This window comes from Saccostrea cucullata, unplaced genomic scaffold, assembly GCF_032062105.1.
Source record: "Saccostrea cucullata isolate Sc308-1 unplaced genomic scaffold, CSIRO_AGI_Scuc_v1 ctg239, whole genome shotgun sequence".
NCBI lineage: Eukaryota > Metazoa > Mollusca > Bivalvia > Ostreida > Ostreidae > Saccostrea > Saccostrea cuccullata.
In genome coordinates, this window is record NW_026939884.1 from 8462 (window position 1) to 27085 (window position 18624).

At 34.9% G+C, this 18624-nt stretch overlaps 1 protein-coding gene across 1 annotated transcript; it reads right to left on the reverse strand.

The window, feature by feature from the left end:
• Positions 1 to 687: 687 nt before the first annotated feature.
• Positions 688 to 18420, reverse strand: LOC134254190 (E3 ubiquitin-protein ligase Topors-like). The gene is made up of 7 exons (XM_062736737.1): positions 18330 to 18420; positions 14449 to 17070; positions 2666 to 2868; positions 2272 to 2436; positions 1782 to 2039; positions 1300 to 1389; positions 688 to 800 (listed from the first exon to the last, which is right to left on the reverse strand). The coding sequence occupies exons 2-7, from the start codon at positions 17046 to 17048 to the stop codon at positions 688 to 690; spliced, it is 3429 nt and encodes a 1142-aa protein (XP_062592721.1). The 5' UTR covers positions 17049 to 17070; positions 18330 to 18420.
• Between the last annotated feature and the right edge of the window lie 204 nt (positions 18421 to 18624).

Sequence of the window (18624 nt, forward strand, 5' to 3'; positions counted from 1 at the left end):
TGTGTATGTTGGGATCAAGTGGCCCCATAACCTGGTTGTCTCCCCACCCTGCCTCAAAGCAGGGGGGCGTTTTGGTATGTAATACATAAGTACATGTAGCACATAAGTTGTCTAAAGTAACATTATATGGTAACATCCGTGGTTCATGGCCTGTCATGGCTGGTTCCACCTCCACCTCGCACAAGCGGGGGGAGGCCACAGTCTGGTAAAGTAAGTGGGTACACCAGGTGGCGCTGGAGACAGGGAGAAGGGCAGTCCCGCATTCACTGGTCCAGAACGTGGTGACCGTTCGGATCGGGCACTTGTGCTTACACTCGGCCCCCCATGTGCCCATGGTTATTTTGGTACATTTGTAGGTATCCCCCGTCCCCCACAAAAAATTGCGGCCTTTTTATCTCCAATTATGTTGATTGTAATAAATGTGTGTTTTTGTGCTCAAAGTGTTAATAATAAAGTGATAGAACTTAATACAGGTGTTATCATTACAGGCGTTTACATGATAGGATGGGTCTGATCTGAGTTGTCTGTATGACTTCTATCTTAGTAGTGGATGGACTCGAAGCAAAGCGCTTGCGCTGCAAGTGCATTGAATGAGGGTAGTACACTAAGCGGAAAGTTGTGTAAAGGGATCATGCTCCCTGTATCTATAATTAATTAATAATTTGTAAATAGAAAACTTTAGTTTAATTACCTCCCGGATCTTCTGACCAGTACTGCTATAAGCAGTATAATTAAGATTAGGATTCCAATAACCGCTGCTAAAACATACACTAAAACATTCGGAGAGTCTTGTTTGGCAACTGAAAGTAAAACCAGCATTTGGAAGATAAGCAGGATTATTATTAAATTGAAATGCTGGTATTCTTTACTAAATACGAAAAAATTCCAGAAGAACATAAAATTATATTGTGTCTATGAATAAACTTAATTAAGCTTTGCTGTGATTACTAATAATTAATGATTGATCACTGTTCGTTTTAAACATTTTCATTGCACTCTTTCAGTGCTTAATAGTTATAAATTAGGCATTTCTATTCAAGATCAACTATGCAACACACTTAATATACATGTAATTCTAAAAATTGCAATAAAATCAGCCCTGAACATTGAAAATTTTACATTGATACGTCTATTCTTGCTGTTTACCCCCCCCCCCCCCAAAAAAAAAAAAATAAAAATATAATATAAATTATTATCATAAATATAAAAAATTAGATTTTGTCCATATTTCGATCCTCTGAAAAGAAAAACCAAATTGAAATTGGAAAAAAAAAATAAGAATGTTTAAACGTTGCATACCTTGTGATTTTGTAGCTTCTGTAGAACTCGTTGAAGACGTCTTTATAGAGTCTTTATCAGGTTCATTCTTAATATTTGGATCTGTGTCTCCTTTAATTATAAAGATGTCTTAAACAGGAAGCAAACTTTAAAAGCTGCAATTTCTTTTCATTCATACGTTTATTTGTCATTTAGCATCATTTGAAATATTTTTTTTTAAAAAACCTAAAAACTATCGCCTTGGGTTTCAGTAGAAGAAATACGTTGTTGTAATGTTGTTTTTCTTCTCTGAGTTTGTAGAATCGTTTGAATTCATTATCAAAGTATTTATAGAGTTCGACTCGGGCTTAATAACAATATTATTTTGAATGCGTAACTATTAGAAAGAGCATAAAAAGTAAATTTCATTCCCCCCCCCAAAGGGACGTTAATTTTTTTTTCATTCAAAACACCTCAATCATGGTTGTTTTAGGTACTTATAAAATCAAATAAAATCTGCTTACCAACGCCCTGGGTTTCAGCAACAGATACAGTTGTTTGTGAAGAATTTGACTGTCTTGTGGAAGTTGCTGTTTTCACCGTTGTAGACTGAGAAATGAATGTTGTCATGCGTCCTGTTGTTGTTGATTCTGTAGTCGTGACGTCACTAACCACGCCCTCTCTAGCTGTCCCTGTGCTAGATGAGGTTACCTCTTCTGAGGACGACGAAGAAGAGGAAGAAGAAGAGCTTGATTCTTGTGTTGTAATGTTGATTCTCTTTTCTGTGAATAGCAAAATATCAATCAAACTTATCTTTATATCTTAAAAGAGTCTTCTATTTTAAGTTAAAAAGAATAGATATAAAACATTGTTTAGGATCTTGAGGGTGATTAAAATTTAATTTAAGATCAAATGCAGGAATGCATAAAATGTCAAACATAAAGTTTTTGAGGACATTCAAGGAATAAAAGAGTTCTACTATATCGTGTTGTTTATCACGTTTTGATACCATACCAACGCAATAAGCACTGGAGCAGGCGTCTGTCTGTTTGAGATGGTAAACCCTGTAGCTTCCACAGTTCTTAACGTGTATGGTCCAATTTCTGGAACAACAGCCATTATAGTCAGTCAAGCAGGCCGTGCGAAACACCATGCCATCAGAAACGGACGGAACAGTGCCTTTAAAGAGAAATTGTAAAGCATAAAATGGCAAGTAGTGTAAAATTAGAGAAAAATGTTGCTTTCAAACGTTTTAGCTATTTAAAGTTCTTTTCTAGATTCTTGATTGGAAAATATTAAGAAAAGGGCAAAACATTAATTAAAATGAAGTCTAAATCTTCAACTTGCATAACAGAGTTGGCATTCAAACGAAATTTCCAAAAATAGTTATCTTAAAGTAAAGTCTTACCGAACATCCACACGGGAAAGACGGTTCCACACTGAAGCATAGATGGACATGATGTTGGTATATCTGCGCCGTCGTCCACTCTGTACCATTGTTCCGGGATAAAATTATCACAAAGGCCGATGTCTCTAGGCTGAAGTTGATTAGAAAGACATCTTTTCTCTTGAAATCTCAGTAAATCGTTTGTCGTGCACGGATCTAATCCTGTTTTAAAAAAATCAAGAAAGATTAGAAAAGAAATAATTTATAACCCGAATTGAATAACGGTTGTCCTTCTATTATATAAAAAAAAATACAGAATACATGTGTAGATAAAATAAAGTGTTAGAAAAGATCAAATCTAAAGGATGCCATTGGACTTGATGTTAAATTTTGAAATCTAAATGGGCAAGTACCCCTATGGCAATACAGATCTTGCTCCTTGAAGCTGTCTTAGCCTAAAGTCTAAAACACATGTGCCAAGGCCGATATACTATTAGGGTCTGATCATAGAGCCAAGATACAACATTTATATTAACATGCAGTTTAGTTTTGTTGACTTGCAACTTATTTAATTATTTCGAAAAGATGCAGCTTATTAATGTTAACATGCGACTCATTTATGTTATCATATGAGTGAATTCTGTTACTCAGTAACATGCAAGATATGTTTGTCAAGATGTGAGATGATTAAGTTGATATGCCACTTATTTAGATAAGATACATGTAAAAGTGGTATCAATTGCGCTCCGTTATTAGCAGATCTATCTTTGTATTCATATGAAGCAGAATGTGTGCAAAATATTATGCGTGAAAAGAAGAAAACACTTATTGTGGCCTTTAACTCAACATTTAGACATATCAACGACGTATTGTCAATTAACAATGGTAATTTCCATTCCTATGTTGATACTATATATCCTGGTGAGCTTGAGATAAAAGATATCACAGAATCTGACACATCTGTTTCATACTTGGATATTTACTTGAAAAAGACGTTAATGGTAATCTAACAATCAAGCTGTATGATAAACGTGATGAATTTAACTTTTTTTATCGTCAACTTCCCTTACTTATGCAGCAATATACCTTCATCACCTGCATACAGCGTTTATATATCTCAGTTGATTCGATACGCAAGAGCATGCTCTACGAATGAACAATTTCTAAAACGAGGTAAATTATTGACAAACAAGTTGATGAAACAGAAAAAGAATATCAGCAAGTTGATATAGTTAATTCGCATTAGTTGCATGACGACATAATTATCTTGCATGTAGACATAATAAACGAGCAGAACTATGCTGAGGGGTGGGTTTAGAGTAAGGGTTTGGGCTTCGGATGTTAGGATTATGGTGCAAGAGTCATTGTCAGGGCTTAAGCTGTTAGGGTTATGGTGCAAGAGTTAGGGTCAGGGCTTAAGCTGTTAGAGTTATTGTAAAATAGTAAGGATTAGAACTTAAACTGTCAGGGTTATAGGGCAAGAGTGAGTAGGGGTTAAGGCTAAAGCTGGTAGGGTTTTAGTACAAGAGTTTGGGTGAGGGCTTAAGCTGTAAGGGTTTTGGTGTAAAAGTAAGAGTTAGGTTTTGTAAGCTGTTCGGGTTAAGGTTTAAGCTGTTTGGGTTATGGTGCAAGAGGAAATGTTAGGGTTAAGGCTGTTAGGGTTATGGTACAAGAGTAAGGGTTAAGACTTAAGCTGTAAGGGTTATGGTGCAAGAGTTAGGGTTAAGGCTTGGATTGTTAGGGCTATGGTAAAACAGTTAGGGTAGGGGCTAATGCTGTTAGGGTTATGGTGCAAGAGTTAGGGTAGAGGCTAAGTTATTAGGGTTCTGGTGCAAGCATTAGAGTTAGGGTAAGGTTGTTAGGGTTATAGAGCTAGGATATGGGCTTAGGCTGCAAGGGTTATGTTACAAGAGTTAGAGTGAGGGCTAGGGCTGTAAGGGTTCTGGTGCAAGTGTTAGGTTAGAGCTTAATGTGTTAGAGTTATGATAAAAGAGTTAGGGTTAGGTTGTTAGGGTTATTGTTTAGGAGTTAGGGTCAGGGCTTAGGCTGCTAGGTTGCTTAGGTTATGGTGCAAGAGTTAGAGTTAGGGTTAGGCTGTTAGGGTTATGGTGCAAGAGTTAGGGTAAGCGCTAAATGTGTTATGGTTATGGTAAAAGAGGATTATGCTCTTAGGTTTATGGTGCAAGAGTTAGGGTTAGGGCTTTAGGAGTGAGGGTTATGGTTCTATGGTTATGGTTCTAGAGTAGGGTTACGGTTAGGGTTATGCTGTTAGGGTTATGATGCAAGAGTTAGGGTTCGTGTAGGCAAGAGTTAGGGTTAGGACTCATGGTGTTAGGGTTATGGTGAAAGGGTTAGGGTTAGTGTAGGCTGTTAGGGTTAAGGTGCAAGAGTTATGGTTACGGCGTAAGGTGTTAGGGTAATGATACAAGAATTAGGGTTAGAGCTTAGGCTGTTAGGGTATTGGTACAAGAGTAAGCGTAACGGTTCATGGTGTTAGGGTAATGTACAAGAGTTAGGGTTGGGGCTTAAGCCGTTAGGGTAATGATACAAGAGTAAGGGTCTGGGATTAGGCTGTTAGTGTTATAGTTCAAGAGCTAGGGTCAGGGCTTAAGCTGTGAGGGTAATGGTAAAAGAGTAAGGATCATGGATTAGGCTGTTATGGTAATGGTACAAGTGGACAGATTATAAATTCAGGTAAAATTATATATTGGTTCATAAGCACCTCATCAACATATACTATATCTGTGGATCATGATGAAAACAATGAATTACATGACCCAAGGTCAGGAGAAAAAGGTTTTAAGACATGAAGTGTCCTTCACAATAAATTTAATATGTCGAAAGCAAAATTTGTGCATGATAAGAATGAAATTCTGTCTGTTTCTGTAACTTAATTAGAATAAAATATCAAATACACTTTCCAACTTGTCGAAAGGGTAAGTGATTCAGGGTCAAGCTTCCGTTAGAAAAGCTGAAGGTCATTGCTAGAGAAAAACTAGGTCAATGAAGTGGCTCCCGGCTTCAGAATACCGTATATGTAGTGTTTTTTGAATAAATTAACTGCATTTAAATATTAATATTACATGAATTTTGGATAAATAACTTACTCAATGGGCTCTTTTCGTTTTTAATCTATTTTTTGTTTAGATTTTTGTCCCCCTCTGAAAGTGGGGGGATGTTAATCTCTGCCTGCATATCTGTCTGTCTGTCCGTCCGTCTGTTTATCAGTATTTCTGTTTGTCTGTAACACTTTTGTTTCCACGCGTGATCTCAAGAAGCCTTTTAGCTTTTGCAATGAAAGTTTACACAACTCCCTGTGGTCTAAGGAAGACCCCTATTGATTTTAAGGTCAAAGGTCAAGGACATGAATTTAAAAATCCTGTCATTTTCTTTTCCACGTGTTATCTCGAGAAGCCTTTGAGCTTTTGCAATGACATTCTATACCACAATTCCCTATCACCTAAGGAGGACTCCCAAATATTTTGAGGTCAATCCTTAGCGGGTGACTCTCTGAAGAAGCTTGGTTAAAAATGTTTTTAATGTGCAGATATTTTTTAAAGATTTTTGTTCTATAATGCTTTCAGATTCCAGTTAACACACGTGATGATATCATACATGTACCAGTCCATTTTTTGATTTATTTATTTATTTTTGCTTTTCACCTTTGAATTCAACTTCTGAATAGAAAAAAAGTACACTGTAATAATCGTGTGTAAGTGCTACTAGGACATCTATAAGGACCAGAAGGATCGGTTGATTTAAAAAAAAATGTCAAAATTGAATTCTTTTTTATGGACACGTTTTTCCCCACATTCAGTTTCGGTTTATATCTCTATAATATCAAATATCGAACTCGAATAGATTTGTTTCCTTCAGTATAATAGACAGTTTTAAATTTAACATTATTACTGTTGTCAAACTTCCGTGAATGTTCACAATATACAATATAGAAAAATGCACTGAATAGACTGTACTTCTAAACTGTGTACAAACACTACTGTGTAATTACATTGTATACATGTGGGTACAGAAATCTATTTTGTTGAATATATCGTTGGTTAATATATCCATTAGTAATTTTCTTGCAAGGTAATATTCATCTTATGAATTTCAAATAAATAATTGGAAATAGAGTCAATGCACTGGCGTAGAACTGCTATTAATTTGAAAAAAAAATCAAGTTTTTGTATTTTTTGTGATTTTTATTTCTCCAAAAATCGAGAGAGAGAGAGAGAGAGAGAGAGAGAGAGAGAGAGAGAGAGAGAGAGAGAGAGAGAGAGAGAGAAACGATTAAAAAAATACACTTTGACAGGATAACATATCGATTTTACTTTAAATAATCAAGGAAACGATTAATAAATAATGTAGAGTTTTCTCGTTAAAAATCGAAGTAAAAAGGAACATTTCTTTTATTGCTCCCGTTTTTTTTTCAAACTGATTTATAAAAGGTTTAAGATTACAAAAAGTTAAAAACAAAATTCAGTGATTTGATAGATAATTGTAAATTAAATTGAATATTTCAATCCATTGCTTAATTAATGAAATTGAATACTCAGTTACATATAATGCATGTATAAAATAAGATTTTTAAAAATCAAGTTTGGAATTAGCTTAATGATGGATCCTTATCATGCTTTTCTTCAAATTGCCTGATTCAGATTAAGTTTGTTCACTTTATTTCTTTTCCTTTATACGGGGTTTGATCCAAAAGTAATGTCACAACTTTGATAAAATTGCTATAAATTGGCGTAAAGCAACACAATTATACATGATGGAAGCTTTGTTCATTTCATATCAGACCTGAAAAATTCAAAAGAATATGATGTATACTTTCCAAGATATCGGATTTTAAACAATGTGCGTTTATGATAGTCGCCGCATCTAAATACATGTATAACGTCAAATGATGGATATGTACTGTCATACTTTTAAGCATTTCCCCTTGTTTCATTAAGAAGATATTTGTGATCCGCAAACACTTTCACCAATTCCACTTTCTTTAAGAATTCTTGGTATCATTATACACTCACTCTTTTCATAATTAAGCCCTGCCCATTTTTTTTAAACAGTAACATAAGACAAACTTACAAATTCACATGACACACTATACGTCTGTCTTTTTTTGACAACGTCAGGTGCCAGTGAACGTTTCCGTCCGATCTCCTATCTTTCGGTCTTCTTGTCCTCTGCTGATCATTCAGTAACCAATCACCCGCCCAAAATTGCTGAAACCATCTATTAAGATGTCTCTTATCTACATCCTTTATTCTGTAAGTCTGATTAATTAACGTAACTGTCACGTGTGATTTCCTATAATTTGAAGCAAAAATGTATTACAACTCGTCGAGCCGTTTTTCCCCATTTCGGCAATCCCTTCGTTCAATTTAATAGAGTAAAACAACAATGTTTATGATCACAAATACAATTTCAATTATAGACTAGAAAATGACGAGAATCGTGTCTTTTAAAAAAAATGGGAAATTATGTGCTTTTTAAGAATCTTTTTAATGTGTTTGTCCTTTTCATTCATTAAAACGTGACGTTCCGTTGTGACGCGGCGACACCCCCTATACTATATGTTTTAATCATCTATAAAAAAAATTCAAATAGGTATTATTAATTAAAATTGCAATGTTAATTAGATTTATATTTTTGCATCTTTTGGGAAACTGTATTTAATAATATTACGCCAAATATAAAAGATATGGACACTGTGACATTATTTTTGGATCAACCCTCTATTTTGAATAAGTGAATGTCACATATTCCTAAAAAAAATTCTTTATTACATTTCTGATTTATATTTGATCTGCAGCTTGTTTCAATAAGCTTCTAAATTCATTTATAATTAAATAGCACTTCAAAATTCATTCGAATCATATAAATAAATAATTTACCTTCTATATGAGCACCTCTGAAGACGAGCAATAGAACTAAAGTTAATCGTCCTTCCATATTTATGACATCACTCGAAGGAACTCGGAAATTTAGTGTCCCACTTCCTTATTCGAAAAAAATATGATCCAAACACTTCTATTGTACATTGTAAACTACACTTTCATTTAAAAACGATAAATTGATAATGACGGTAAAGAGCTGTTTAAAAGAATCTTGACTGAATCACCGGTCTGAGGCCGTTTAATGAAATTCAGCGTTTTGGAACAGTGGTACAGTGATTTGCATATTAATTATTCTCGTGGTTGACGCAATGCCTTCGAAAATTCATATTACGACATTTACAGAAAGGTGCCAACACTGTACATAGTCTGGTGCATAAATCGTAAAGGTTTTTTTCTGTATTGTGATCATGCAATTAAAGTGCAAAATTTTATTACTTTTGAAATTGGAACACTTACATGCATTTGACTATGTTTCAAGTCCATATTTTGGATACGTTTATAGCAGGTAAATCACAGATATGAACTTCCGTCTGTATTGAAACAAAAGAAAGGAAAAAAATGGGCGAACAATATGGCTAAATTTTCTGTTTTAATATTTTGATTACTTTTAATAAATATAGAATTATTTGCGCCTGAAGATGTTTTCTCTGTTTGGACCTTAATCAGTTTTGAAAAACAACCCTTCACTTAATTCCTTTTTTGATGCATCTTTTTTTTTTTGTCTGAAGTACTTATAAGCAATGGAATGATTTTTGGAGTAATGAAAAATATTATCACAATCGTAGATGTGTAAACAAATATTGAATGAATCACCTGGTTTCGTACTGAATGAAACTTGACATCACGCGGTCTAGGACAATAGCATATTATGCTGCATACTAATTAAAACAAAAGCTGACGTGATATTATCTATTTTTGTTTTTAATTACATTTTAATCACTTTTATTATTTTACGTGACTTCTCCCGATCACATCATCATGAAGCTAGAAATTATATAAAACCCAAATATATCTAAATAAAGTGGGTGAAAAAACATAACAAACTGATGACCTTTTGTATACTTGAATCATTTGTCGATATAAATCAAAGTACTGAAAGCACTCATGGGAGTTGAACATGGTGTAAAATAAAATCTTTGATCGGGAGGTTAAGTGAACAATATTATTATTTCAAATACAGACAACTGTTTAAGATTTTTTGAGCTGCAACAATCTTGGGAAAGACATTCAGAGACATTGAATAGCAAAAAAATGCATGGGCCATATGCTTGCCTGCCTACATTAGTCCCTTTTTATACCCCCTGCTTGAAAAGCAGGAGGGTATTTATTAATCAGGATTTCCGTCCATCTGTTTGTTACGCTTTAGGTATACCCATCTCTTATCCGCAACTCCTCTTACACCACTGAACGAAATTTTCATAGAATCTTTATTACATATTGTCGTTGTGCACCTTCTATTACTTTTTCATCCTACACTTATTTTGGGTTTCCCATTGCAAAACATGGACACTGCCATTATATTCATATTAGAGGCGGTTGATCATTTATATAATTCACTGCTCACAGTCTTCAAATTTGTGCCCCGTGGGGATCTGGGTTAGAATAGGTCATCAGTACCCCCCTTGCTTGTCGTAAAAGGTGACTAAATGGGGCGGTCCTTCGGATGAGACCGTATAAACCGAGGCCCCGTGTCACAGCAGGTGTGGCACGATAAAGATCCCTCCCTGCTCAAAGGCCGTAAGTGCCGAGCATAGGTCTAAATTTGCAGCCCTTCACCGGCAATGGTGACGTCTCCATATCAGTGAAATATTCTGGAGAGGGACGTTAAACAGTATACAGTCAATCAAATTTGTAATATATTTTTCCTGGCACCTATACCCATGTGTTATGAAAATTTCAGTTCCGCAGGAATAATACCAATGTTGATAAAATGTGGATTTTCACACAGCATGCTTTAAAGAGCTAACAGGTTTGTTATATAAAACTTTTCTGTGAATATAAATGTATTTCAATTACACTAACATTATACATGGAGTACGTCAGAACTTGATCTTTTTTAATATTGTGAAGAAAAAAGCAATACCAAGTTAAAAACAAATATTTAATGACCAAACACAAAAACAGTGGTATATGTGAGTTTGTATGCGTACAAATTTAATATCTGGTATATAATATGTAAATGAGGTTTTCCTTTTATTAAAAAAAAAATATACTTCATTTTGTTGTTTTTAATCGCGATTTTACGAAAACATCGATGTCCGTTTTTGGTTTTAACATTTATAACAGAGTACTAGATTTACCGCTTTTGGCAGGTGATACTGCTGATTTAGTAATAAATACGCATGTTTCCTAAAGTTTTTATGCATTAATGAATTGATTTAAACCAAGAAAATGTTCATGAAAAGTTTGAATAAATTCTATGCACCGGTAAAAAAGAAATTGCTAAAAAACCGGGACCATCGGGCGTCGGGAAGACTTGCCGTCAGTGTGTAGAGTTGTCGTTTGTATCTCTTTCAGTGTATGACGCTACACTAAAAATGAGTTCCATTACGAAAAACTTTTGAGGTTCTTTATAATTTAGTTTTACTTTGAACTAAATCGAATATTCAAAATAAAATTACTTTATCATTACATTTCAAATTATGAAAATTAGATCAATTCAGAAGAAAATGACATGAACTATTTGTGGCGGATGTTTATGCATGTTTTCTGTTGAATATCATCGGAGTAAATCGGTCGACACAGTAGCCTCGCTTTCGGCTCTATATAATCAACACAGATTACTGCGCATGTTAAATGCGTGATGACCATGGGAGATTGAACATAGTTCAACTCCCAAAAATTATAATAGAAGCACATCAGGATGAAAGGTCAGGGGAAAAAATGAATAATTAGAAAGTATTCAACAGAACATGCACACGTGCATTTTACTGTTTTTAAAGAGAATGGGTACATTTATATATGAAGCTCAAGCAATCGGTCTCTTATTACATAATTAAAAGCAAATCTTGACAGGGGATGTCAGATTCTACGTAGGTTTCCCCTCGCATAGACTTATATTCTTTTGATAATGTTGAGATTTTAAATAAAACAAATACATTGTTTTCATTTCTGGGTCATAACTTATGCGAAAACTACTATATAGTATATTTCGTCCAAAGCGACGTGATAAATTGATATGAAAGTCATCAATCATTTAAAGAAAACCAGAAATCTCTGTCGAGACTGTAGCTCTACTGGTTTGTAATTATAATAAAAAAAGAGAAAAGAAGCAGTTGGGACTAAAAACTTTACAAAAGCAATAAATAGAATAATGATCCTTGATTAAGTCTCTTTTTGAGGCAAGATTGCAATAAGACTACAACTGTAGGATAAGCTTTTAAAATTTTTTAAGAGAATTTTCAATTTAAATTACTATGGCAACATACTAAGTAAATCATCAAAATCAAAATTTCTATTTTAGTAACCAAGGCAAAACCATTCATCAAAAACCAAAAACCGATAGACAGAATTATGTATCTTAGTGTAGTCTACTTGTGTGCCAAGTTATATTGAAATCAGACCAAAACTGTACGAGGAGTAGCATTTTAAAAAATTGTTTACAGACAGACAGACGGATGGACGACGGACGTATTACTATTGCATAAGCTTTTCTGGTCTCTGACCAGTAGAGCTAAACAACTCTCTTTTATATCAATTTCCCTTGCACTACATGTATATCCATTCATCCCATTGTAATTTTTACCTAGAATTTTTTAGAAAAAAAACATCGCAAATTTGTAGTAAAATCTCATGTAATTTGTCTGAGAAGTTTTTGATATTTTTTTTTTTTGAATCTCAAACTTTAGTTGCCAATTGTGACCCCCTTGCTACCTTCTGAGATTACGATTTTAACAATGAACTCATAGGCCACAACACTAACCTGAGTCACCATGACCCAGCTCCTCTTTATTGACAAATTCTTTTCCATAATTAAACGTTTACTTTTAGAGAAACGGAAAACACAACACAGGACACAACTGGCAAAATTGATCATAGAACCCACATTGTCTTTCAGCTCAGGTGGACTTACAAACAAATCTACACTCTATGACAAAGTTTTTACATAATAAAGTTTTAGGCAGAGTAGTTCTTAAAAAGATTTTTGAAAGACATAATTTTTCATTCTATATAATGTCCACTTGAAAGAAAGTATAGCTCTCTGTAACTGATCTTAGAGGACAGCCATTTGATTCTGAAAGGGGGGGGGCAAAATTTTTCCAAGTCTGATTATTAATATTCATGTTGGTGAAGGGCAGAATAATTTGTTTTTCAATTAAAAAATTAAAGCTGATACGCTAAAAAAAAAAAACAAAAAAAAAAACACCCCCCCCCCAAGAAAATAATGTTCAAAACTCATTCGTTGGTGGGGGGGGGGGGATTAATATTTGCAAAATCTGCAAGCCTTTTCAGAATAAAATGCTCATTTGTTTGTAGCACCTGCTTTCTTTATTCTTCTTGGTTACGGTTGAATTGGGAAGCAAATACAGTTCTTCTGCATGGTTTTTCTTATTCTTACTACAAACTCTATAAACCTGATGAATACACTGAACAACGGTTACACTTAAAGTTCAAATTTCTTTATCATAAATAATAAGATTCCTAGATACAGCACTTCTTCATCAATACATAAACATGCCTTTCATTCATCACATAATTAATTTGTATTATTAATTGTAAAATCACAACAATTTGTCTAAGTTCAGATTTTTTTCCAAATCTATGAAAACATTGAGAAATCTTTTATCACTAAATTGACATCACATTTGAAAAATATAAGTCCATAATTTATTTAGCTTGGAAAACAGAACACTGAATTTTAATCATTTATATTTGTTTTATGTTTGTTTTGTTACAAGAAATAAAATATAATCCATAACATTTAAATCAGTGCAAAAAATTTTGCCATTAGCAGAATCTTTCTAGTATTTATGATGCATTAATTTGGAGTAACAGATTCTCTACATTCATTTAAAAAAAAATGGTGAAAACAATCAGTCAGTTATTGTAAATCATGTACCTTTAAATTTGCTGTGATTCTGCTGCATAAAAAAATATATAGATACTGGTTCATCCATGACATTTTCACAGCATTCACCACTAAAGTCAGTACAAAGGTTTTATCAGGATCAGTATAAATACACTAATATTGGCTACTGATATGTACTTTTTACTTCTATGTCATGAAGTTGATGGTATAGTAAAAAAAACCAAATGAAGTGGTACATGTACATAGGGGGGAAAAAGTTTGATTTATAATATGACATTGTTACATATCTGTTTAATTAACTTCTTTAAAAATTCATGTTAAATTAAAACTGCTGCTGTAAATGCAAATAAATGATAAGCTTATGACCATATTTTACTTTATCTAAATCACTGTTTTAGATTAAAAATACAATGCCAATGTATATCCTTAATGTAAAAAAAGTTTTCCAAAATCTTTTGATACTATCAGAGGCTTTTTCAGATATAAAAAAATACCCCTGTATATCAGACAAATAAGAATGCCCTATTTAAACTCAGTATTTAGTTCAATATATATTACAAGTATAAGGCATAATGATGTGATGTCAACTACAAGTATGAATGGCGATCTAATGAAAATCTAGAGTGTTGGTTAATTTCAAAATATTTTCTACACCTCACTTTCACTTTAAAGATTTGTGAATACAATGCACTTTTCATTAATAAAACTGCAATCTTACAAGTAGGAAACATTCTTGTACAAATGACTAATGACTTTTGTTTTAAAACTAAATTTTTCTCACAAGTTCAATTCTTCTGAACTCAAATAATTTTGAAATCTTACACACAAAAAACTAAAATATGAATTTATGTTACAAATCAGAAATTTCCCCCTCCTCTGACCCCCCTCCATCTGATATGTCTGATAAGAAGTTGTTGAGTGACGTGTGGATGGGGGAGTGTACTTTGGTGCTTTGAGCGTGACTGTCAGAGGTAGTGGGCTTGTTGGTGGACTTTGCTGAAGACACAGACTGGAGTAAGTTGATCTGGGAATCAGTGGAGCTGTCAGATATCGGACTCAGACACAGGTTACCCTCCGATATCTCCTGGATGAGACTTCCCCCCACATCCGGGGGACTGGCGGGGGTATCCCTGCTCCTCCCTGGTCTATCTGTGCTCGCTGTACTTTGTGTGGCTGTGGAGGACTTCTTCTTGTGCCCTGTAGGATGTTTCTTGTATTTTACTGTTTCAGCAGCTGTGGCACTTTCAGCAGGTTTCATTGTGAGCTGGGTTGGAGCTGGTGCAGTTTTTGGTTTACCTACTGCAATGATTTCAAAATCGGAGTCAGAGGAAATATAGGTGGTCTTATGCTTTTTATGTTTCTTGTGCTTTTTATGTTTCTTGACTTTTTTGGACTTCTTGCTTTTGTGAAAGTATGAGTCTTCGCTACTAGACCTATAGGATGATCTTTTCGGACGTTCATATTCTGCTTCAATCACTCGATTGTATGACCTTCCATAATCCCATTCCCGCCGGTCTTCTAGGAGTCGAGGTCTGGACATTCTAGAATAATAATCATCTTCATAGGTTGGTCTGCTACTCGGGTAGTATCTATCTTCATAGTAATAGGGTTCATATCTCTCTCGTGACCTTGACCTAGTTCTATATCGCTCATGGTCTTTAGATCGGTGTTCCTTGTGACGTTTTCTTGGATGATGAGCATGGCCTCTCTCCCTTGATCTTGATCGACTGCTAGACAAATCATATCTGTGGCGATGATGGTCATGCCTGGATCTGGACTTTTCTTCAGGTCTTCTGGATAAGGTTTTGTCATCATGTCTAGTTTTACTTTTTTTCTTTTCAGTCCTTGATGACTGTTGGGCCACTTGGTCATCATCAGATTCTGAGGAAAGAAGCACTGCGGGACGTTCTTCCCATGGATTTTCAATAGACACAAATATGACATCACTTCCTATAGAGGACTCTGAATCACTGTTTTCAATTTTGATGGTGGCCTTCCCTGCACCACTGAACAACTCAGTAAGCATGGGAGGAAAAACTGGAATTCCACCCTTTTTCTTTGGTGGTGGCAGTGGGTCCTTTTCTGTTGACAAGGTAACAGTGGATATGGTTGTAGATACATTGGGTGGTGTAGGGGGCAGTGGTATCTGGGTTATTTCTCCTGAATCACTGTTGGTGTCCATCCAGGATGGTCCTGGTAATGGGGAGTCCCAGCCGGCTGAAGATAGACTAGGAGGCTCCTCCAGAAATTGTCGGACCCTATCTAGAATTGGTGTGACCTCAGTGTTGGTACTTACTCTACGTTCAGCAGGGGGTTCCTTGGGAAGACGGGGTTCCTCAGGATATGGTTCTGGTGGCAGGGGTGGTGCTTGTGAGGAGGGCTGTGGTGGTGGTGAATCTCCTACAGACAGGTCAATGGGGTCGGTACTAGATCCTCCCTGATCAATGATGATGACATCATCATCGTCATCATCATTTTCTTCCTCATCCTCTGTGGTGTCCACTGTTGATATAACTTCAACTGGTTGTGGTTCATACACAACATTCTGATCATAAGCACCTATATTGTACGGACTTTTGGCAAAAAATTCAAACTCGTGCATAAACTGTCTTGTGTGACGACCGAGGTGAGGATAAACATGATGGTAAAAATCTTCGCTGTTGATTGGAAAGGTTTTGATAAGTCCTAGAATATAGTCTAATAGGAACTGATCATGTCTGTCATTATTCATTAGAGCATTTAGTTCCCGATTTAACCAGGGAACCAGTCTGTGTAAAGTTGCTGGATTCCTCGTGAAGAACTCGGGAGTTACGTCCCTTTCCCTCAATCTCTGATCTTGAAATTGAACAGCTCTTAATCCATTGGTGTACACACTTCTTCTGAAGTCTGATGTAGCATTTTCTCTGTGTCTTCTCCACAGAGAGTGTGTTCGTGTGGTTGTTCTAGAGGGCCTCATTAAGGTATAGTCATGTTCTATATGTGACCTGTCTGCCTGGGGAAAGTCCAACATTAAGCGCCTCTCCAGGGTTAATGTTGTTCGATACCTGAACCTGTGATGCCCATTCTCAGCTTGAGCAGTGTTCTGTATGTCAGCAACACTAATCTGTTCATATTTTTCATAAGATAAAACATTAAACAAGATACTCGTATACTTCTGTTTGCATAGGGGACACTCTGGTTTCACTTTTGTCCATTCTTTCAGACAGGTAAAACAGAATTGGTGGAAACAGCTGTCTGTGAAAGATGTGTTATCCAATTTACCCAGACAGATGGGACATCCTCCGTCTGGTGAGCCCGCGTTTGATTTACGACTACTCTGTCCTCCATCTCCTGCCTTTTGTTGGTCCTCTGTTGTCAGGGTCTTCTCACTGGACTTCTCCAAATCCTTCCTATGCTTTGTCTTTTCACTGCTTCTCTTTTTATCATGTTTATGACTTTTACTAGATTTCTTTTTCTTGGTCTTTTCCTCCTCCATATTTGTACAGTGTAGATTTAATCTAAAATTGAAAAACACATTCCTTTAGGGACATCAACATATTAAGAAATTATAATTTGATATTTTTTAAACTCAGAGAAGAAAGAAAATACAAAATTCCAATCAGTTTCAAAGTAACAAATGGTCAAAACATGTGTGGACCTTTTGTAAAAAAAAAAAATGAATCAATTCAAAGTGTTGTGAAAAAGTACATAAATCAACAGAAAGATGTTTCATTTTTATTGATAGCGTAAGCAATTTTTAAGAATGACTTTTATGCTACTATGAGGGGAAAAAATGGCAGCAATACCACACATGATTTGTTCATGACGTGATAGTTTGTTTACTTATTTGCTGACATCATGCACAAAATAGCCGAATGGAGAGGGATGCCACCTTATTCAAATGACACTCAATTTGTCGGCTATAATTTTCATTATACTTTTTTTTTGGCAATAACGTCATTTTAGTGATGATTTAGTTGTAGAAGAATCATCCCTTTAGCGAGTTTTCGCGTCTCAGATGTAAGATCAGAAAAATAAACAGGTCCAGCAAAATACCCTGATAAAGGTATATAGCTTGATAAAGCTATATATTTTTATCAAGGTATTACAAATACCTTGATCAAGGTATTTTATGTAATAAAAATTCAAAAAAATTCTTTAAAAATCAAATACTGAAAGTCGAGTTCTGAGTTTTTGTCAGTGTGTCTACTTGTGCATGTAAAACACTCTGGTATCAAAAAGACAGCATAAAAGAACATCTCCTCACATGACATGATTTTATACCGATTTATTTGTGTTTGAGTTCTTTACATGCATGGGTGAATTTACTGACAACAACTTTTCTCAAGTAAGTTGTTTTTTGACTTTGTTTGCAAATCGTGTGCTTATTTTGATTCTTCCCTTGTGTATTTTTATATGTGAAGTAGAGAATAGAATGGATAAGATGCATCTGTGCTCTGACTCTTCCCTGCACATCTCACAATATAAAAAGCAGGGATTAGGGTCAGAGGAATCTCGGGTTATGTAAACAACTGGTACACATAACCCAGTCAGTGTTGGCTCAGCACGATCACTGCTTATTGTTTACCTTGTTATAATGTTTAACTTTCGATTCCTGTCCGAAAGCTACGTTGTTAGGTCGACTCGTTAGTCGTAGCTAAACGTAGCGATTATATCACCAGGCCTGAAACTAGTGAAAGCAAACGTGTCGAAATAGGCTAGATAAAAAATACATTAAAATTTTTGTTTTCAAATTTCTGAAAAAGATCTAGCTTACCTTGAACATGAAGAACTAGTCTACAAATAGGATGAATGGTTTCTTTCAACAATTCTTATCAAAAAGAACTGTTATGTCGTAGATCTTTTAAACCGGAAGCTGATTGTTCACAATCTCAGAACTTAGTTAGCCATTACAATGTTGTTTCTGCTTGTTCAAATACACAAATTGTTATTTGATTAAAGTATATATAGGCTTCTTTTTTTTGAGTTTATACCAAAAATTATGTCAAATGTTAACAATTTATTTATTTTTTGTACGAAAAACCTTGCAATTGATAAATATTGTCATTTGT

Bases quoted from the DNA above. Each gene is read 5' to 3' on its own strand.
- LOC134254190 (XM_062736737.1), bottom strand. From the start codon at position 17,048: ATGGAGGAGGAAAAGACCAAGAAAAAGAAATCTAGTAAAAGTCATAAA. The intron at 2,040-2,271 runs GTATGGTATCAA...TGCTATTCACAG, and splicing joins CTCCAGTGCTTATTGCGTTG to AAAAGAGAATCAACATTACA. The intron at 801-1,299 runs GTATGCAACGTT...TTTTACTTTCAG, and splicing joins AGAAGCTACAAAATCACAAG to TTGCCAAACAAGACTCTCCG.